General features: G+C 29.1%; 1 protein-coding gene across 2 annotated transcripts in view; it reads left to right on the top strand.

The window, feature by feature from the left end:
* Positions 1-14,049: 14,049 nt before the first annotated feature.
* XRCC1 (DNA repair protein XRCC1) overlaps positions 14,050-24,045 on the top strand; it is a 29,130-nt gene continuing 19,134 nt past the window's right edge. Inside the window, exons 1-6 of one of the 2 annotated variants that reach the window (XM_087149914.1) lie at positions 14,050-14,230; positions 16,415-16,612; positions 19,831-19,989; positions 21,545-21,631; positions 21,839-21,953; positions 23,173-23,249. In XM_087149914.1, coding sequence (XP_087006040.1) covers positions 14,180-14,230; positions 16,415-16,612; positions 19,831-19,989; positions 21,545-21,631; positions 21,839-21,953; positions 23,173-23,249 — 687 coding nt within the window. In that variant the 5' untranslated portion in view covers positions 14,050-14,179. The remainder of the gene's footprint in view (positions 14,231-16,414; positions 16,613-19,830; positions 19,990-21,544; positions 21,632-21,838; positions 21,954-23,172; positions 23,250-24,045) is intronic. The other variant, XM_087149915.1, reaches the window with a different exon arrangement.

The raw sequence follows: 24,045 nt of genomic DNA, 5'->3' as shown, positions 1-24,045 counted from the left end.
ATGTCTTTTTCACTTTATAATAATCCCCTTCAAGTAAAATGCAATAGGACAAGCATTTATTTAAGGATACATGGCCTGTCAATTTTTAACTGAAAAGTACCTTAACTCAACCCGATAATGGAATTTATTATTATTGCTTTATTTATTTATTTAAATTTTCATTTAATCACTAAAATCCTGCGATGTGTTGTAAAATTTTAATTTGTGTCTTTGGCTCATTATAAGGGAGGTCCCGTCGGCTTCGGCACTATAAGGCGGGACTCTCGGAGCATTTTAATTGCTTTACGGCTGTTGCATTCATCATACTCTGTAATGTTTTCTTGTTTTTGCCCTTTTTGTATTTTATGTACTTTTCTGTTTTTCTTGATTTTAATAAACATTTACCCGTATGCCCTAAATTAGGGTAGGTCGGGGTAAATATTTCATTTAATCACTAAATGCAAGAAGGCCAACTTTTCCGCTTTCTGCAAAATATTTTACAAAGTAGTAGTGAAATAAAAATTTTAACTAACTCAAATTTGGCTAATTCCACTAATGCTTTCGTGGTGACTCAGGGGATAGAACACTTGCCTCCCAATGAGTTGACCCCGATTCGAATCCCAGCAATGGCTGGTTGAAGTGAATTCCTCACAAGGCTCGCACCGACCACAGTGCTGAAGTAAAATATCCTCAGTGGTAGACAGATCATCGGTTAGAGTACCCTTGTCGTTAGGCTAACCGTGGGTGGTTTTCCCCTCCATGTAGAGCAAATGTAGGTTAGTTCCATCAAAAAAGTCCTCCACGGAGACAAATTTTCCCCAATATTTGATCCAAGAGTTCGCTTGTCTTCTGGATTGGGTTCAAAAGTACAAGGCTACGGAGGTGAACATTAGTAGTCGTAAATTCAAAATTGAGTCGGCTGTTCAATGGCGGTTATAAAATAAAATTAAATCCATTAAAAGTCTCATCACGAGTAACGGGATTAAAAAAGCGTTTTATATGTGGTGGGCAAACCAATTTTAAAATAAATTTCTTGAACCAAGAATATACGGAAACATAAATTTTGCTTCCACCATCTCTGTAAATGTTGGAAAGATATTGGAAGTGGAATATTTTTATGAATTTAAAATTTTTTCAACTATTATTACCACCGCCAAAAATTAAATAAGAATGAGAAAGAGTTTAAAAATACAAGGAAAATAGTATTTTAATTCTTAAAGCGATAAAAAAAACTTTTCGCTTCTGAATAATCTCTAACATGTCCCAATTTGCATTTACCGACACATTTTGGTATTGTTTTAGGATTTATAAAGATACTTGCTTTAGAAGGGTAGAGTGACAAAGATGACTATTTATGACACAAAAATAGATGCACATTTTTAAATTAATTCAGTTCTGGTATTTGCATTTCCATCCATTTACAATTGCTGTAACAGTAAGACAGTATTAAAAAAAAGGAAGAAAAAAAATCTAATAGTAGTTGGCTGCATGAATTAACCGAAATAACCTTGTTTATAATGTATAAAAGCCTAAAATCTAAAAAAGGTATATTCGTGTAAAAAAAAAAACTTGCAGTGTTTAATCACAACATAGATTACAGGAAAAGGAATCCATTACAAGCTGTAGAAAAGGAACATACAACTGATCAGTTAATAATGGTTATTTGTGGTTGGTCGACGAACATTGTAAGAAGTCACACCTGCGATATGAACTGCACCGGCTACATCAAAACTGTTCCATACTCTGTAATTTATTTTGTACCAACATTTTTCTTTCGTTCCTTGGAGGGACAAAAAACATTTTGACGTAAAAAAAATAGCGTAGTTAATTTAGGAGTGTAATTAATTTGTAGTTAACGAAGGAGAAAGAATAATGTAAATGTGGAAACAAGCTTAAATCTGTCAGAAGATAGCGAATCATCAAGCTAATATGGAATTTAATAAAGAATATTATATATATATATATATATATATATATATATATATATATATATATATATAATATAGAACGGAATATAATATAGAATATACTATAGAATATTTTGTTTAGTCTAGCTTTTTATTTTCAAAACCTGCGATTTCAAAGTTAATGCAAAAATGGAAATGCAGTGAATGCAAGTTGAAATTTAATGACTATCATTTATTTAAAAGATACTAAACGATGTTTCGAAATTCAACCAAGATTTAAAATTCGAGCCATATATACACTAAAAAATGTGACCAAAGTGAAAATAATATGCGCACAACTGATAGTTCGGGGTTATTAAAAGGGATCATTATTTTATTCTTTTTTATAACCCTCGTTGAACAGCCTACCTAATTGTGAGTTTACGACTACCAATGTTCAACTCTGTAGCCTTGTAATTTTGAACCAAATCCCGAATACAAAAGAACTTTTGGATCAAGCAATGGGACAAAATTGCCTTCATGGAGGACTTTTTGATGGAACTAACCCACGTTTGTGTTACATGGAGAGAAAAATTACGAAAGCCTCCAACTTTTGAAACGACCGCAAGGGGATTCTAACCCATGACCAGTCTACCACAGAGGATATTTTACGTCAGCACTGTGGAATTCGTATCGACCAGCTGTCGCTGGGATTCGAACCCGGTTCACCTCATTGGAAGGCGAAAGCTCTATCACGTGAGCCATCACGGCTCAAGAGAACACTATTAACACTATACGAAAGGACAATGTGTTTTCATTATTGAGTGATTCCCATGACGTATAATTCCCCGTTTTTGTTATCAGAATCTGTCGTCCAGACCATGCGATTAAACATCGTAAGACTTTTTATTATGGGCGTCTAAGACCTATTCCAACAAGTCAACAATGACATACACTTTGTAGAAGGAATTGAAGGCCGTATCGTCGAAATTTAGCCACATTAAACGAAATTCAACAATAAATCTAATTGAAATTAAACGAAACTCAACAGTGATTGAAAATTTCGCCAAAAGAGTGCATATAATCCAGCGAAACCATACAGACCATTTACACGATATGTTATTTCTCACATAACCATTTACAACTGGATACTTTACACATCAATAAATAAAAATAAATAGAACAGACTTTTTAATTAAACGCCTAAGTTTTCTGCCAAAATGAATTATGCCGGAGTTTTGAGGCATCCTGCATATTTTGCATCCTACGATTAGGTTCTGCATCTCTCTAGGAAGTTGGATTTGTGCATTTCTGTGTCATATATTTATATTTCTGAATGTTTTCATTTCTCACATGCTTAAGGTTGTTTCTCGAAGGCTTCGTCGTCATATTAAATAATGCTTTTTTGAGAATAATATGCTATTTTTATTACTGTTGTGTGTTTGCAACAGTTACCCATGAGTGTTAGGACAAGTTTATCCTACCTAAAGTTAGCGCTGTCAATTCTTATTCTGAAAATGGCACAAAAACATCAATATGGAGAAAAGCCACAGTTTTGTGGAAATGACAAGCGTTTGTGGTCTGATTTTTTGATATTTAAAATCTTCCTCCAATTCTGTACTATTTGGGATCATTAAAATTTTCAAAAGTTGAGAATAAGGCAGTGATTTTAAAAATTTTCTTTTTGATGAAAAAATGTCATCGAATTGGAGACTTTTCAGAACGTTTGCTATCTTTTTTTAAGTTTTTCGTCTACTCTAAAGCCCATATGGCAAGGTGATATATATAGTTCAAAATCATCGCTTTGCTTCAAGTGTAAACTGTGGTTTTTACACTTAAACTGTGGTTTTGTTTCTTTACATTTTCATTGGCTACAGATTTTCGAAAAACCCTGTTAAAACTATTTTACGCAGGATGTTTTAACATGGTTTTTTTTAAGCTTTTTTAGGCAAAGAAAATAAAAAAGCCCCAGTTTAAGCTCCTTTCACTTGAAGAAAAAGCTATAACTTTAAATTATATATCTTGGCTTTAGACCGGACAAATAACTTAAATATTCTAAAATTTATTAAACTTCTTTTATATTTGCCAATTCGGTGACATTTTCTCCCTCAGGTGGCAATTACCAAAATCAATGCTTTATTCTTTTTTTTTCAATATTAAAAAATTAGACCTTAAACGCTTTTCATTTTATTAAAACTGTGACTTTTCTTCATTTTGCGCCATTTTCAAAATAAAACTAAGGGCCCTGCAAAAGATAGGCTAAACTTGACCTATCAGTGATGAGTTACTGTTGCAAACTCACAGCAGTTATGAAATCATCATATTATTCGCAAAAAGGTATCATTTTATGCCACGACATAGCCATCGAAAAACAGCTTTAAGTACATCTTTCTAAAAAAAAATTTCTTCTTCCATTTTTGACTAATATAATTTATGATGATGAACCAACAGAGTTTAAAGTAACTTCTTAAGTCAGTCTTAAGACAGAAATTGCCGTAAATCAAAATAAGTCTGGTTATATGTTCTTTTACAGATAAAATAAATGAAAACTTAAAAGGCACCATTATAAAAATAAAGTACACTTAGCGAAGATATAACTTTTTTTTTTACTACTGCTCCCCAGCCACCGTATCACGTGACAAGACACGAGCACTGCTTGATCAATAAAACACAGAATCACATAAAAACGATGTAAGAGAGGTAGACCTGCCTCTTCTTTTGTTCCATTCGAATCTTTCTAGGCGCCTATCTGGATAGCTACTAATTGTTTGAAGATTATGGAGAGATTATTGTGCTCATACGTGTGCCCTTTGAGTTGGGTGGGAGGTCTCAGGTCAAGGAAGTCTAAGTGAGATATTAAATCTTGGATAACATTTCAGCTCAGAAACTTTTTCTTTTCGTATGAAAACGAATGCAATAGTTCGATTTGTAGAATGATAAGTTCATTTACCTCAAGTCATACGATTTACGAATTAATTCTTATGACCTTATTGAGAAATCTGAAATATCTTTACTTAAATCTATGTTGTGTCCCAAATGCTTTCGCAATATTCTACTTAAAATGTTTTTTCTCTCCTTCTCAACAAAGAAGCGAATGAGAAAAAATATCGGCAATTTTAGAGAGGGAATAATAATTCAAATTTTTCGCTTCACATTTATTTGCTGTGTATGTGAAAAAACTTGACAAGCTTTTGGAACTAAGGTATATATTTTATTTTCGTTATCCAAAATCTCTAAAGTGTGAAAAGATTTTAAAATACAAATGAGGCTTAAATTTTGAATATTATTTTCAAAATAAATAAATAAATAAAAAATGAATAAATAAAAAATGCTTCCTGAGGAATGGAAAGATTCTTTATAAGATTCTTTCTGCCAATTTATTTGAAAGTTCTTCCCCATTTGTTGATAATGTGATAGGTGGCTAACAATGTGGTTTTAGGAAATCAACAAATAAACAAATATTCAGATTAGAAGGAAAAAAAAACGCTTCCTAAGGAATAGAAAATAGATTATACATAAGATACATAAGAAAAGAGAGGTGCTTGATTGCTGTAACTATAAAGGTATAAGTCTTCTGTGCTTCTCTTATAAGATTCTTTCTGCCAATTTATTTGAAAGGTTGTCCCCATTTCTTGATAGTGTGATAGGTGGCTAACAATGTGGTTTTAGGAAGAAATCAACAAATAAACAAATATTCAGCTTAGAAGAAAAAAAAAAAATCGCTTCCTAAGGAATGGAAAATAGACTATACGTAAGATGCGTAAGAAAAGAGAGGTGCTTGATTGCTGTAACTATAAAGGAATAAGTCTTCTGTGCTTCTCTTATAAGATTCTTTCTGCCAATTTATTTGAAAGGTTGTCCCCATTTTTTGATAGTGTGATAGGTGGCTAACAATGTGGTTTTAGGAAATCAACAAATAAACAAATATTCAGATTAGAAGGAAAAAAAAAACGCTTCCTAAGGAATAGAAAATAGATTATACATAAGATACATAAGAAAAGAGAGGTGCTTGATTGCTGTAACTATAAAGGTATAAGTCTTCTGTGCTTCTCTTATAAGATTCTTTCTGCCAATTTATTTGAAAGGTTGTCCCCATTTCTTGATAGTGTGATAGGTGGCTAACAATGTGGTTTTAGGAAATCAACAAATAAACAAATATTCAGCTTAGAAGAAGAAAAAAAAAATCGCTTCCTAAGGAATGGAAAATAGACTATACGTAAGATACATAAGAAAAGAGAGGTGCTTGATTGCTGTAACTATAAAGGAATAAGTCTTCTGTGCTTCTCTTATAAGATTCTTTCTGCCAATTTATTTGAAAGGTTGTCCCCATTTTTTGATAGTGTGATAGGTGGCTAACAATGTGGTTTTAGGAAATCAACAAATAAACAAATATTCAGCTTAGAAGAAGAAAAAAAAATCGCCTCCTAAGGAATGGAAAATAGACTATACGTAAGATACATAAGAAAAGAGAGGTGCTTGATTGCTGTAACTATAAAGGAATAAGTCTTCTGTGCTTCTCTTATAAGATTCTTTCTGCCAATTTATTTGAAAGGTTGTCCCCATTTTTTGATAGTGTGATAGGTGGCTAACAATGTGGTTTTAGGAAATCAACAAATAAACAAATATTCAGCTTAGAAGAAGAAAAAAAAATCGCTTCCTAAGGAATGGAAAATAGACTATACGTAAGATACATAAGAAAAGAGAGGTGCTTGATTGCTGTAACTATAAAGGAAATAAGTCTTCTGTGCTTCTCTTATAAGATTCTTTCTGCCAATTTATTTGAAAGGTTGTCCCCATTTTTTGATAGTGTGATAGGTGGCTAACAATGTGGTTTTAGGAAATCAACAAATAAACAAATATTCAGCTTAGAAGAAGAAAAAAAAAATCGCTTCCTAAGGAATGGAAAATAGACTATACGTAAGATACATAAGAAAAGAGAGGTGCTTGATTGCTGTAACTATAAAGGAATAAGTCTTCTGTGCTTCTCTTATAAGATTCTTTCTGCCAATTTATTTGAAAGGTTGTCCCCATTTTTTGATAGTGTGATAGGTGGCTAACAATGTGGTTCTAGGAAATCAACAAATAAACAAATATTCAGCTTAGAAGAAGAAAAAAAAAATCGCTTCCTAAGGAATGGAAAATAGACTATACGTAAGATACATAAGAAAAGAGAGGTGCTTGATTGCTGTAACTATAAAGGAATAAGTCTTCTGTGCTTCTCTTATAAGATTCTTTCTGCCAATTTATTTGAAAGGTTGTCCCCATTTTTTGATAGTGTGATAGGTGGCTAACAATGTGGTTTTAGGAAATCAACAAATAAACAAATATTCAGCTTAGAAGAAGAAAAAAAAAATCGCTTCCTAAGGAATGGAAAATAGACTATACGTAAGATACATAAGAAAAGAGAGGTGCTTGATTGCTGTAACTATAAAGGAATAAGTCTTCTGTGCTTCTCTTATAAGATTCTTTCTGCCAATTTATTTGAAAGGTTGTCCCCATTTTTTGATAGTGTGATAGGTGGCTAACAATGTGGTTTTAGGAAATCAACAAATAAACAAATATTCAGCTTAGAAGAAGAAAAAAAAATCGCTTCCTAAGGAATGGAAAATAGACTATACGTAAGATACATAAGAAAAGAGAGGTGCTTGATTGCTGTAACTATAAAGGAATAAGTCTTCTGTGCTTCTCTTATAAGATACTTTCTGCCAATTTATTTGAAAGGTTGTCCCCATTTTTTGATAGTGTGATAGGTGGCTAACAATGTGGTTTTAGGAAATCAACAAATAAACAAATATTCAGCTTAGAAGAAGAAAAAAAAAATCGCTTCCTAAGGAATGGAAAATAGACTATACGTAAGATACATAAGAAAAGAGAGGTGCTTGATTGCTGTAACTATAAAGGAATAAGTTTTCTGTGCTTCTCTTATAAGATTCTATCTGCCAATTTATTTGAAAGGTTGTCCCCATTTTTTGATAGTGTGATAGGTGGCTAACAATGTGGTTTTAGGAAATCAACAAATAAACAAATATTCAGCTTAGAAGAAGAAAAAAAAAATCGCTTCCTAAGGAATGGAAAATAGACTATACGTAAGATACATAAGAAAAGAGAGGTGCTTGATTGCTGTAACTATAAAGGAATAAGTCTTCTGTGCTTCTCTTATAAGATTCTTTCTGCCAATTTATTTGAAAGGTTGTCCCCATTTTTTGATAGTGTGATAGGTGGCTAACAATGTGGTTTTAGGAAATCAACAAATAAACAAATATTCAGCTTAGAAGAAGAAAAAAAAATCGCTTCCTAAGGAATGGAAAATAGACTATACGTAAGATACATAAGAAAAGAGAGGTGCTTGATTGCTGTAACTATAAAGGAATAAGTCTTCTGTGCTTCTCTTATAAGATACTTTCTGCCAATTTATTTGAAAGGTTGTCCCCATTTTTTGATAGTGTGATAGGTGGCTAACAATGTGGTTTTAGGAAATCAACAAATAAACAAATATTCAGCTTAGAAGAAGAAAAAAAAATCGCTTCCTAAGGAATGGAAAATAGACTATACGTAAGATACATAAGAAAAGAGAGGTGCTTGATTGCTGTAACTATAAAGGAATAAGTTTTCTGTGCTTCTCTTATAAGATTCTATCTGCCAATTTATTTGAAAGGTTGTCCCCATTTTTTGATAGTGTGATAGGTGGCTAACAATGTGGTTTTAGGAAATCAACAAATAAACAAATATTCAGCTTAGAAGAAGAAAAAAAAAATCGCTTCCTAAGGAATGGAAAATAGACTATACGTAAGATACATAAGAAAAGAGAGGTGCTTGATTGCTGTAACTATAAAGGAATAAGTTTTCTGTGCTTCTCTTATAAGATTCTTTCTGCCAATTTATTTGAAAGGTTGTCCCCATTTTTTGATAGTGTGATAGGTGGCTAACAATGTGGTTTTAGGAAATCAACAAATAAACAAATATTCAACTTAGAAGAAGAAAAAAGAAAATCGCTTCCTAAGGAATGGAAAATAGACTATACGTAAGATACATAAGAAAAGAGAGGTGCTTGATTGCTGTAACTATAAAGGAATAAGTCTTCTGTGCTTCTCTTATAAGATTCTTTCTGCCAATTTATTTGAAAGGTTGTCCCCATTTTTTGATAGTGTGATAGGTGGCTAACAATGTGGTTTTAGGAAATCAACAAATAAACAAATATTCAGCTTAGAAGAAGAAAAAAAAATCGCTTCCTAAGGAATGGAAAATAGACTATACGTAAGATACATAAGAAAAGAGAGGTGCTTGATTGCTGTAACTATAAAGGAATAAGTCTTCTGTGCTTCTCTTATAAGATTCTTTCTGCCAATTTATTTGAAAGGTTGTCCCCATTTTTTGATAGTGTGATAGGTGGCTAACAATGTGGTTTTAGGAAATCAACAAATAAACAAATATCCAGCTTAGAAGAAGAAAAAAAAATCGCTTCCTAAGGAATGGAAAATAGAATATACGTATGATACATAAGAAAAGAGAGGTGCTTGATTGCTGTAACTATAACGGAATAAGTCTTCTGTGCTCCTCTTATAAAAATCTTTCTGCCAATTTATTTGAAAGGTGTCACCATTTGTTGATAACGTGATAGGTGGCTATCAATGTGAATAGTTTATATCAATATCCATTAATCAGCTTATTATGGGTATCAATGTGTAGCATGAAGAGTTGGCAATTTTCGAGAGACAAGTAAGTCCTTAGAAGTATTTGGGGTGGAACTCAGGTAGACGCCTTATGGCGGAGGCGAACAAGTTTAGAATTATTTAAGATTTTTACAGAACTTGATATCATGAAAAACTTGACAACTCAAAGAATAAAATGGGTTGGAAATCAGGTTACAATCGAAGGAGATCGAAACTGCTAAAAACTATTTCTAATCAAACCTATAGACGAAAAGGCAGATCTTTCCTCAGATGGATCGACTTTCTCGAAAAAGGCATTCTGAACCAATGGATATTCTGAAAACCAGAAATTGCAGGATAGTCGCCCAATGAAGAAACACTGGGAAAAATCTTCTCGAGAAGACCAGGTCCTACCTAGGATTGGAGTGTCAGTGAATGAGAAGAATAAATTAATAAATAAACAGACACTTTTGAAATAAGAAGTTGATTATTTTTCTTAAAGATATTTTTTAAATATAAAACTCGGCAAATATTTTCAGCTAAGATACAGATTTTCATAATAAAAATTTTTATTACTTAAAATGTGAAAAAAATGAAAAGAATTTTTAAAAATACAAGAGACTTAAATTTTCTATGGTGTTTCCTTAAAAAAAGTTTTGATTTTTTTTTTTAAAATGAAAAGGACAATTGAATGTTTTTTTTAAATTTATTTTTTTAATTAGACAATTTTTAAATGGAAAACCCCGGCAAGCTATCATAGTTATACGATACATATTTTCCTAATGAAAATATACCATTATTCGAATTATGACGGAAGAAAGTGTTTTTTAAAAATACACATACACATAAATCCTAATTTTTAAAGGGTATTTTCTGTGATAAATGATTACATATTTTAAAGTAAAAAAAACAATAAAATTTAAAAAAAAAAAAAAATTGGGCAATTATTTTCAATGAAAATCCCAACAAGCGTAACAGATTTTCATAATCGAAATTTCTAATTACACTGTAAGTGAGATTTGTACTTTAAATAATTTTTTCGTTTCTGTTTTTTACCTGCTTTCTTTATTTTTTTTAATTTTATTTTAAATGAAATCTAAAATCGTCTAAAAAGGAAAAGACAATTGAGTTTTTCTTAAAAAAAAAATTTAAATAATTTTCAAGTAAAGCCTGGGGCAAGTGTTGGAGCTATTATACAGTTTTTAATAATTATTTTATTTACTTTTTTTATTTGTTATTATTATTATTTTGAAAATCACGAGGATTGTCTCAAAGTTTTATCAGTTATTTAACACTAAACATACCATAAGCGTTTAGATTACCGTCTTTTGCATGCTGTAAGGTATTGTAAACTGTTGCTATGTTTAGAGTTACAATTTGCAAAGCAACTTTCCAAAGTCAATCATAATACGAAAAGGATCGTTTTCCTAAGTTAGTTTATTAATGAAAGAAGGAAATGATTTTTTGGAAAGTTTTTACCAATTCTATTTAAATTATATAAATAGTTAATTTTATAAATTAAATATTAAAAAATAGTTCGTTAATTTTATAAAGAGTTAATTATACAAAAAGTTAATTATATAAAAAGTTAATTATATAAAAGTTAATTTTATAAATTAAAAAGGTTAATTTTAATAGTAAAATAGTTAATTTCATAAAATAAATATTTGTAATAAATGTATTACTACATCAAAAGCATGTACTCAAATTTATGAGGAATTATTTTTCCTGTGATATTTTATATTTTAAAAATACAGTTTAGAATAAGTTAATCAGTTGGTATGTTTAGAGTTACAATTTGCAAAGCCAATTTCCAAAGTCAATCATAATACAGAGAGGATCGTTTTCCTAAGTCAGTTTATCAATGAAAGTAGGGAAATTTTTTTTGAAAGTTTTTACCAATTCTATTTAAATTATATAAATAGTTAATTTTATAAATTAAAAAGGTTAATTTTAGAACATCTGAATATTCTGAACAAGAAACATCTGAATATTTTTTTTAAACATCATAACACTTGTGAAACATCATGACACTTTTAAACACTTGTGAATTTTTTTAAAATCTCTTTTGGTTACTTAATAATTCTATACTATTCTTTTAAATCAAAAGACAAATACTCACGAAAAAAAAAAAAAAAAAATGACGAATGGCTGCATAAAATTTGTAACCGTCATTCACAGTTTTAAATGTAGATAAGAAAAAATTATTTAGACTTATTTCATATTAACAATTGATTGTTCATCGCTAGACTTTGTGAGGCCTTCTGAATATTTCCCTTACATGTTATAGTAGATAACCTATAGCGTATTTATAGGTTATTTACTATAACATATCACGGTGCCTTTCCTACATTTTCTAAATGTGTTTTTTTTTATAGGACTCCAAATTTTAGTATATAATATAATTTTCTAATATTAAAATAAATATTGCTATTTTTTAAAAAATTTTATTTCTAAATCCACGCATCTTAAATATTATTCTATTGCTCAATTTTCATATTCGTGAATACAAGGTGTTGTTATTTGAGACGAAAGACTGCCAGCAGAACAACACGATCATCAGTTGCACCGGAGATTTCTTCAGTGTAGCATGGTAACGTTTCTTCTTTATTGTGGCTTATTAAATTTAAAATAGAAATATTCTTTATCAACTCTTTCTTTATCAACTTCTATAAAATCTGATATTCTTTCTTATGCAAGCAAAAAGAAAATAGAATTTTTTTTCTTCTTTTTTTTAGAGAAGGAACATCTCAAACACGTCGAAAAATTATTTGTAAAGAAACAGAAAAAAAAAATGTATCCTATCTTCTTATTAGAGTTAAGACCTAATGTCTGTGAAATCGCTCTACTAAATTTAACGATCTAATACGAAAGGTTTATATAAACTTTACATTCTATGCTTTTTTGAATCATAGTACTTCAAACACGAAAATATGCAAAAAGTATACACAGACGCATATAGATACACAGAAAAAAAAATTTTTTTTTTGACAACAATTTTTATCAAAAAATTTAAAGTTTTAATAAAACTTCATTTTTTAGAAACTAAGAAAACGTAAAATAAAAGATGATTACGATTAAAAAAAAAAAACGATCCTGAAAATTTCTCATATTGATAAAGAATTTTCATATATATATATATTTTTTTTACTTAAAATTCTCAGACCAGATGTAGAAAGACACTCTGTATAGAGCTATTATCAAATTAGAAGAAAAATTATTTGCAAGTAAATATTTTTTTAATAAAAATCATAACATTTACCTGCTTCAAAAATCCAGTGAATTCCAAAATGAAATGCTCTTTGTTGGAAAATATTATTCTCAAATAGTATATACATATAATATTTCTTCATTACTTTAAGATGACAAACCGCACAATAAAACTTTGTAAATGTAAGATGTTTTAATTGTTGTCTACCGAATTATATACATACAGAAATATATTCTATTCTATAAAAAAGAAGAATATTCTATAATTATTACAGTTCTGCACGTTCTGAAATCACATTTATTCATTGGAATGAAGTAAGCAACGTGGACTTAAATAATTTCCCTTTAATTTATATGGAATTGAAAAAAAATGGTATTTTATCTTAATACACAAATCTTCAACAGTATGCAATCACGAAATTGGAAGTTATCGGTTTCAAGTTTGTTGGTAATAGATGAAAAAAATTATTGAGAAATTGTTCTTCACATGTTCAGCTAGTTCTGTTTCCGAAAGATTTACCAATGTGCTGGTACCATTTTTTCAAGTTTTTCTGCTTTTTCCTTAGAGGAATTTTGCTTCTTATTTACTGCTAAAAATGTTCTACTCTACCAATTATTCTGTTGGAACTAAATGAAAACTTAATAAATAAAAGTCTGAAAATATTCCCTCCATTAGAGAGCGTATTTAAGCGTTGCGATTGCGAATTCACGAAATTCTTAGGGCTTGGAAATTAGCATTTTTGTATAAGGGAACTGCGTTGAATGTCTAGACTACCTCTTTTTTCAAGTTACTACTGTGCTTCACCTAATAAAACAAAATAAAGTAGTAGTTTTCTGAATTTTCATTAAAATTAAATTAAAGAGATTTCTTTTAAATTTTTGGAATTATATTGTTCAACATATCAAGGGCATTAGGCTCCCAACGTTCGATGAATATGGAGTTGTGGATTAATGCCCCACGTACTCCACATTTGCCGGTCCTGAAATTGTCATTCCCATAAAAATATCTAAAAACCACACACAATGGTAATCATTTAAGTCTTCTATGGCCCTCACTGAATGCGGTTCATGCACTTTCGATAGCTGAAGAGAAAAATGGAAAACCTGAGTTGGGAGTATTTTGAGGGAAAATATTTTTCACCAATCAGATTCTCATTATCTCTTGACGGTGATAAGAAGTGTGTGAACACCTGAAAGCTTTAAAACCTCTTTTAATAGTTTATAAATTATTCACAAGATGGCGAAATTGTTGAAGTCAGAATTCTGCCTGAAATGAAGTTAAATTTCATTTTATTTGACATCTAATAATATTTGTTAACTGTAACTGTTATGACATGTTTTGTAAACAACGTGATGGAAAAAGCAAGTTCTTTTTTTACCGCGCAGCGAGTTGTAATTTGTACTGAAATATATTCAAATCAGATCAATTTCTCAGGTGGACTGAACAATTAAAAAATGCCAGAAATTAAATTGAAACATGTTGTTTCCTTTAGCAGTGAAGATAAGGTACAAATGATAATTTTAGGTTTTAATTACTAATTCTGTTGTCAGATACTATTTTTCTTAATAAGGAACTTTACTTTTTCTTTATTCATTCAAATTATATGTCATTTTTATTTGTTGAATAAATTAAGTATTAAAATTTCTCATATTATTTCCTTCACTACATAAATATGAAACGGACAACTGTTCTATATTCTTTCCAAATTTACACTGTTTTGTATTGAGCATAGTATTGCACATAGTAAAAGCTCTGTATATTCTATATTTTATTGGTTAAATAACTCATGATACACTCAGAGCATTGATTAACTGCTTAATAATTACCAGACAAGAGAATTTGTTTAAATATATACTCTTTGTATCAATTAAACATTTATTACTAATTAATTTAACATTTGGATCTAATCCAATTCTTAGAAATTGAAGACTAAAATATAAAATTCTTAATAAAGTAAATTTCGTGTTTGTTTTTAGGGCATTGAAAAATTAAACTTAACATCATTAAGCTGTTTAAAATTTATGTTTAATTTTATTTCTAAGTGATTTAAATAGAAATACTATTTTTAAGCAATTTAAAATTCAATTTTCAAATTATTTAAAAATTAAAATTTTTTTTTAAGTAACTTAAATTGAATTTATTTTGAGGTAATTTAAATATTGAATTAAACTATTGAATATTATTTGGAAGTGTAAATTTTTATTTTTGTTGGATAATTTAAAGCGTGCTGACACAAGAGCACATTTAAAGGAAAATATTACTGAACAAAGAGAAAAAATAAGTAATGAAAAAAGTTAATGCAATCATAAATCAAACTTGTCATGACAAGTTTCATGTGATATATGACATGAGAGCAACTGCGTCAGAATCTAATGTAGAATCATGTATCATGCAATTCGTGTTCACCCTCTTTAGTGATGCCCTACCCCAGTGTTTCCCAAACTTAGGACTTTGGTGTACCCTTTCTAAATTTTTCGTAGCGCTGCGTATCACTTATTAAAAAATGAATGTATTTTTTACTATAAAAAAATTTCATTTAAGTTAAAAATCACAACTGATTGTTGACACCACTAATTATTAACTGCAACTACTCTGCAAAAAATAGCCAATGGAAAAATACGTAATCTTAAATTTTCATGGCTAGCATTGTTTTTAAATAAAAATTTTTGAAATTTTCGTATGTTGTAAGATATTTCGCATACGAACGCGTACCCCCGCTAAACAGTTCCCTTACCCCTGGGGGTATACATACCACACTTTGGGAAACACTGCCCTACCCTATCCCTGCGGACAGTTTCGACTTTCGAGGTGCTTCCTGGATCGCCTGAGTTGAATTGCGCCTTGTCAAATTTAGTTGTCATCACAATACAAAAATATCCCCATATATTTCATCTGCAGAGTGTTAAATAAACATTTAAATTGTTCGTGATTTTAATTTTATTATTGATTAAAATGTGCATTATTTCTTCACTTATTAACCTTTATCTGCAGCATTGCCTGACAGAATCAATTTAAAGCTACAACCCAGTTCAAATTGCACATACTTCTCTGTAATCAACATAGTAAAAGTAGAAACATGCTCAAAACACATGAAAGAAATTCTATAGTTAATCTTGAATTAACAAGTTTTAAAAGTTCTTTGAAATATTTGAAAAAATGATTCCAATAAACTAGCAAAAGTTAAGCCAAGCTTTCACTGTTAATGAATATTAGAAATTTTGTTTGAATTTTAAAAAAAGTTTAAAAGAATAATTGAATTTCCTTGTCATTGGAAAGCACGATTTTTTTAAAAAAAATAAAATTTTTAAAACCATTACGAGAAAATTAGTAATATATCCATTAAAGTTTTGGGAGTTCTTTGTCTTTTAAAAAAGTACGAGTACCCATTGTAATTATCAAATCGATAAATTAAGTAATGATCAGGGTCTTTCCTTTTTTCTTATCACTCGCTAATTTGTTTTTAACCCTCTGGTGGTTTAGAAAATGGGCAAAATTGGGAGAATGTTTCTCCCCTTTACATTATTTCCCTATCTATTAACATGGAAAATCCGGTTTTGCTATGTGGAGAAGACTGCAGGTTAAAATGATATGTGCCGAATCGTCAGTGGGTTAAAAAAAAAAAATTATGGCTTGTTTTATTCAGAATTTTGTACTTCAAAATGTTAATGATTTTTTCAATGAATATTTAGGTTCATAAATCTGAGAATCTCTTAAATCCTGAGACTTACAGAAAATGGAAGTGTGCTACACCTGGGGAAAAGAATGCTAGTGTAATATTGCAGTTTGAAAAAGCTACTAAGATTCATTCTATTGATATTGGTAATGAAAGTTCTGCATTTGTGGAAGTTCTTGTGGGGAGATCTTCAGATTCTGTTAATGATTATAAGGTGATTGTTGGTTACAAAATGTATTTCACAAATTAATATCTACTTGTGATAATTTTTTTTAAGGATTTATTAATTGTTTAATGCATTTGGTTATTTTTTTTTGAGCATAAAGAGACATATATTATATAAATATTTATCCTTTAGCTGTGTAATAGGCAGAAATCCCAAGTAATGGACAGAAGGCTGCAATTATAAGAAAACTTATTTCACGAGTGTTCTATAGAATATTATTTTGGTATAATATGTTTTTCTCTATGATTCATTTGATTTGTGTGAAATAAATGTGATGATAAAAATAAATGTCTATCTAAGTCCAAAAAAAAAAAGGAATTGTCAGAGTCATCAATGAGGAGGTTTGGCGAGTTTTGTTGGCTGGTTTTAAGCTAATGGATAAGTATCTATGTTCGTTGCATTCTATTATTGTTTTATAGTGGCATTTAAAGGGAGATAAAGATGGAAACCTGAATTCTTTTAGATCAAAATAGGTTTATGTTGATGTTATATTCAGTGGTTAACACCCAGAGAAAAGTTGTCCTGCTCTGCCTAGAATGAAAATAAAACAAGATTAACTGCAATGTATATATTTTTTTTTTGAAAAATTGTTGGAAAAGATTATGGCAATAACTAATGATTAAAACATTGTAAAGCCTTACCTTGAATGAAGTACTATTTACAATTTTTCATATATGTGTGATTCTGATACATTCTGATGAAAATGGTTATTTTATATTTTTAAAATCTAGATTTATAATAATGAAATCTAGCTTGTTGATTGGATTTTAGAGATAAAATTTTTATTGTCCTTAAAAAACATATTTACAACTTTTTTCATAAAATGTTATTTTTGATTTGTATTTAATTTTTTTCGGGTATTTTTAGAATTTTATCATGACTATCTGTGTAAGAAACTTATAATTTTTAAAAAATGTATTTTTTAGTATTTTTATGTCAGTAAATTTCTCAATGTTGCAAATATGTTTCTTTTTTGTAAAGTAGATTATATATATATTTTTTAAAATAAATGTTTCAATTTTATGCATATATGCGCATATCTGTCAACCCTTCCGCACTTTTATACTTATTTTAACTATTTTTTCCGCTTTTACGCGCAGAGGATAAGATCTTCTGCATTTTACACGACTGCCTGATAGTTAGTATTTTCTTTAAGTCAAACGTCGCTACTCCTCTTGTAACAGCCTTAGACAGGGCCGTAACTACGCCTTTAATCAAAAATTAATAAATAAATATTGTACCGTCAAGTAGCTGGTCAAAAGCTTTTTAAAAAATTATTTCCTTTTTTTGCTTTGAAAAAAGGTGAGAATTGCTTTTTTATGCTCATATTATAGTGGATTTATAAATAAATAATTAATTAAAATCTGCTTCTTTTAAAAATTTATTAGTATGCAGCAGGGTTTCCGCTACGGTAGCTTTTTTCGCAAAATGCGAAAAGACCCCTCAAAAATGCTAAAATTCAACAAAGCATTTTCGCATTTTTGCTAAAGGATTTTACTAAATTCCATTTAAAAAAAAGCTTCCGCGAAAAACCATGACGCTAACATCCATGAAAAGCTCTTGTTAGTGTTTTAATGGAAGACAAACGTCCTGTTGCTCAAGAGTTGTTAAAAAATATAACTACTTTTTTGTTTTTAGCAACCACTGCCATCTTGAATGATATCATGTTCAACATTAATAAATTAAGCCTCATATTTCAAAAATGTAATTTAAATTTTGAATATGATCAATCAAGTGTGAAGGCTTGTATTTCAAGTTTAGAAGAAATAAAAACTCACTCATTATATGAGTTTTTTAGATGATGTGCCTAAGAAGGAAAGTGAAAAATTTGAGTTTCAGGGCCATATAATTTTAGATGGACTGAAACAGAGGGAAAGATTCCGTAATTTGATGCACAATTTTTTAAACTGTATCATTGAAAATATTACTGATAGATTGGGAGATTTGGATAAAATCGAAATGTTCAATATATTTATACCTAGCAGGATGCCCCATAGTTCGGAAGAATTACAGCATTATGGTGTAAAGGAAATCCGTTGCATTTTCAATTTGTTTTCGGAACCTCCCAGATAAGATTTTCAGTTTACAGAAACTGAATTACTTTGTGAATGGGGATTATTTAAACACATCTTAATGCAACGATGTAAAAACATGTCATTTAATGAATTACTTTTATTTTTATATACCAATGATGTGTCTGAACAGTACCCATTAATAACTTCTGTTATAGAGTATTGTGCAACAATACCAATGCACACTGTTGACTGTGAAAGGGGCTTTAGCTGCCTTAATTTGATTAAAACTAATATTCGAAACAGGTTGTTAATCAACCATGTAAACAATTTGCTAATGATTAATATTGAGGGCCCTGAAAGTGCATTTAACTTTCAAGAAGCATTTGTAAAATGGGCAAACATGAAAGAAAGGAAGATTGTTAATTAGGAACCAAAATGTTTTGATAAATAATAAATGTGTTGTTTTTTTTTGTTATAGGTATTCTTTTTGATATTCTTGTACATTAAGCTATTCTTTGTCAGATAACTTACAGTACTTGTTTGATATAAAGTAATTTTATAAGCCTAATGGCATTTTAGCATTTTGCTAAAACTTTTTTTCAGATTTTAGCTTTTTTGCTAATGAATTTTTAGACTCAGCTTAAACCCTGGTATGCAGTTGCGAATCTTCAGCATTTTTTTTTTTTTGTCTATCTTTTGCATTTTTATAACTAGAGGTTGACAGCTATGTATTCATATAATTTTTTTGTATATTCATGTTGAAAAACATTATATAATTTATATACAAATATTTTTTTTCTATGATAAATATGATGACTTTCATAATGATATAGATCACTAATGACTTAAATAACTTTTTGTTTTGCATTAAATTAGAAATTGGTACTTTTCAGTTAACTGGGCTCAAGCAGAAAGTCACCATATAATTTAGATTTGGACTATATGTTATGTATATTCATGTTGATGAAAATTTTTGTTTTTGTTTTGTGTAATGATTATTTACTCAGGTCACTTATATAAATAGTTCTAAAACCTCTAAAATTTAAATAAATAAAGTAAAGTTTATGGGGTTTGTGTCCAGTTAACTGAAAAGTACATAAAAATCAAGCATTAACATAGACATTGCCTTTTTTTGCTAATGTAAATAGTGATTTTTTTTCATCTTTTGAAGTTTAATTTTACATTTAATAGGTTTTATTAGTTGCTTCATCATTCATGAGCCCCATTGAAAGTAGAAATGAACAACATAGCAACAGAGTTCGTATGTTTGGCCCTGAAAAGTTGGCGCAGAATTTAAAAGAGGAGAAATGGGATTGTGTTCAAGTTGTTTGTACTCAACCATTTAATAAGGTGTGCATTCAAATTTTACTTTAAGTCATTTAAGTTCACTTACAAAAATTGATGTGTACTATTCAGATATTTATTTTTTCTACTTAGAGTGAAAAAAACTATGATTGCAGTTACTAGATGATTCATATGTTTGACCTATTGAATAATATTTTGTTTTTGCAATTGTTGTGAGTTCATAAAATTTATTTTTAATTGTTTAGCAGTGATATTTTCTAGCCAGCATATTAAGTGGTATAAAATTTCAATGTTAAGATAATCCACTGTTTATTTTGAAAGTAAAAATCATTTGTGATAAGTTTTTTTTAAATATTTTAAGAAGTACACCCTCATTGCTATGTATATGTCACTAAAATTTTTAGAAATTGAGAATTCAAGAATTTTTACAACAGAGTTTAGCAAAGCGTAATTTAGTTTCTTTTTCGTTTCAATAGAAGTGTGATCCCACTGTTCTTTGTTTCTGTAATTTTCACATTAATTGAGAGCATATTTATTCATATCAATTGCGGTTTTTATATGTATCTTTTTAATAAGATAAGAATTAACCACTCGGGCACGAAGCACAGCTATAGTGGATCAATATATGAAATAATTAATGGTTCATGGTTTAGTTTTTATGTAGTGCAGTTCCTCATACGGAATCTTGGGACAAACATAACTCTTCGTGAATGTATGAGGCTTTTATGTTAAATAACATATAATTCTTTTTTTCTAAGTGATCAGCAAAATCTTGTCTTTGAAAAATCGTATGCGACATAAGATTCTTCTTGCAGAGCTTTTCACGAAAAGCTGGATGCTAAAGTGAAAAACTGGATCCACTACAAGAAAAATAATGTTTGAGGACATTCCTATTGTCATCAAACAACTTACATTGTCGAAAAGAGAATTTTTAGGGAGTTGATTGGAAAAATAGAAATCATAAGCATATATCATAACAGAGTGCATAAATTGTATGAAGTCAAAAATATTGAAGCAAAATTACTATAAAAGTACCCTTTATAAATAATGTATTCTTTTCAAATCTATGATATTTTAGCTTGATTCTGTTTGGTAACCTAAAACTGTGGGGTCTTTGAAAATGGTTATTTCTTTTGCCGAAAAATAGCTGTAAAACTTTTAAAAAAGTTTCTTTTGCAAAGCAAGAAATATGTATTATATTAATAATTTCTTTCTCTGATGAATTTCAATATATTCTTAATAGTAAAAAAATTAAAAAAGGTTTTTGCTAGTATTAATGTGACAGACCGCCACCTCTGTCTTCAACAACATATTCATTCTTATGAATACATTTTATTATTATTACAATATATTATTTTGAATACAATTTATGATTCATTATTTAATATGAAATAATTTTAAAAAATAGAACACCAATCTTTTTATCTTAGCATTCAACTTATGGATAAAATTTTATTATATTCTTATTGCTTTTAGAAAATATTGTGGATTATTTTAAATTATTACTTGTTATTATTATTATTTTTTTAGTCTTATACACTACTTTATTGTATATTTTAACCTGATTGAGAAAAACTATAACTCTCATGTTTACTTTTAGAATATAACTTACGGATTGAGTTTCATTAAATTCCTATCACCTCCAGAAAAGGTTGCTGAACGTCCAGTGGAACCTGAATCAAAAACTGTAAGAATTTAAATATTCTTTTTTGTTGTATCTTTTTACTGTCAGGCTCTAACTGAAGTGTAAAAACCTTTTTTTTTTTCATTTGTGTTTTAATGGATAACCAATTGAAATTAGTATTATTATTTATTTTGAATTTTCTAGATAAAAATATAATTTTTATATTTAATAATTTCCCTAGTTTGTATATATAAAAATTCATTTTTCTAGACTACAGCAAAACTTGGTGCCTTCAAAATAAAGTACAATGACGATGAAGAAGAGGATTCACCTCCTGTAGGCTCTTGGCTTGAAAGGAAGAATAAAGTCATCAATTCTTCATTGAGTAAGTATTTGTTCTAAGATTGCTTTTTATTCAGGCTTCATTGGATTTCTTTTTGAGGGGTCCTGTTATCAACTATCGATTGAAAGTGCTTTAATTAATTTTAGTCAAAAAATATAGGCATTTCTGTTAGTTAATTATACCATATATATCTATTTACGTAAAATTTTTACCATACCTTCAGCACTGAAAATAATCTTATTAAAGATTTTTGACTTCTAACCTTCTTTGTTTGTTATGTTGTTTGGGCATTTGTGCTCCATTATAATAAATTCGAGAAACAGAGGTTTTGAAAAAAACTTTTGAGATAGAAATAGAAAATACATTGGTTTTAAATAGTAAATGTGAGGAATTTTAGAAATTTTGAGATAGAGTTTTTCGTGTCAAAGAGGTTTGAGATAAACAGGCAGACTTAACTGTACTTTTAATTCCCCACTAATCTTCTATGAATTAAACATTATATACTTTCTCCGCAAAGCGGACACTCCCATAACCGGATGCAAATAGTCATTTATGTCCTGACAGTCATTTATGTCATAAATGGTATTTTCAATCTATTCTTCTACCCATACACCGATTTTTCTGAATTTGAAAAAAAAAAATAAATAAAAAAAAATACTATTTCTGCTTTAAATTTTAAGGAAAAAACTATACAACTTTCCACCATTTTTAAAGCATATAAATTTTTCGTCTTATCTCAACTAAAAATATTAAGCTATTTCCCTACTAAAGAATCAATCATTCTCTTGTCACCTTCCTATATCCTCAGTGGTGGATAGATCATGGCTTAGAGTCCCCTTGCTGTCAGACTAACCTTGGGAGGTTCTTGCGGTCTTCCTCTCTATGTAACACAAATGCGTGTTAGCTCCATCAAAAAAGTCCTCCACGGAGGCAAACTTAATATTTTTTTAAGATTTCTTTCAATAATTTTTTTTTAAAATATCAAAATATCAGCTAATATATTAATAGTTCTTTCATTACCTTCTTTAGTTGCTACTTTTAAGATGATATCCTTATAAATATGACATTTTATTGAGCATTATATGTTTTAAATATTATATATATTTTATATATTCCAATAACTTGAAACACTAGTTTATTTACTATAAAAAAGTTATCATTCATCTTTTTAGTTATCTCTTTATCTTTTTAGTTAGTTTTATCAATACCTTAAATTACAAAATGTAACCAATTTATTAATTTCCCCCCTATGTAATTCTAGAAAAAACTGATAAAGATTCACCATCTTATGCTGCAATGGTTTTGTCTTCAAACGATTCCTCCAAGACTACTTCTCAGGTATAAATTTGTTTAAATGATAAAATTTTTTATTATTAAAAGTGATATTTGCTTTTAATTTTTGGTCTCTTTATATAAGTTTTGATTTCTTAATCCAGTCATTTTTATTTTTTAATCAATTTACTTGTCTAAACTTTTATTTTAACAAGTATTTGCTGAAACGTGATATTATAATTTTGTTATTTATTGGTTATATTTGTTACATATTATTTGGCAGGGAGCAATGCTTGAAATATCTGATTTTTACTATGCACACATCAATCATAAAGCATCACAAACAATACTGTGTTGACCTTACTCTGTGTAAAAGCATTACAGCAGTTCGTAAATAGACTTATAAATTGGTAAATTATTTTGCCTTTACTAATAGTGTAGTTAATAATAACACAATCAAAACTTTTAAAAATATTACCCAAATGAAGCAGACAACTTGTATGAATATAAAATTTATATCTAGTTCAGATAGGGGAAGAAATTTATTTCTTTATTTCGTTTTGAATAACAGTATGCTTGAAAATAAAAATAGCATTATATTTAGTGATAATGCTGATTTTTGATATAAAATATATATTTCTAATAATTCGGCGAATCTCACTTAACCATTTTGGAAGAAACATTATTTATGTGGGTATTTCTCAAGCTAAATAAATAGTTTTGTGATAGTTGTAGTTTAAAAAAGAATTATGAACACTGAAAGCATTTATTTAGTATTTCAATTACTATAATATCTGTGTTACAAAGTGTTCAAAATATTTCTCAATAGGTTTTGAAAACGTTTATTAGCAATTAAAATATA

This window comes from Parasteatoda tepidariorum, chromosome 8 (genome assembly GCF_982258835.1).
Source record: "Parasteatoda tepidariorum strain Cologne lab strain chromosome 8, Ptep-v5.0, whole genome shotgun sequence".
Classification (NCBI taxonomy): domain Eukaryota; kingdom Metazoa; phylum Arthropoda; class Arachnida; order Araneae; family Theridiidae; genus Parasteatoda; species Parasteatoda tepidariorum.
Note: the sequence above shows the minus strand (reverse complement) of the source record. Positions and strands in the feature narration are given on the sequence as shown.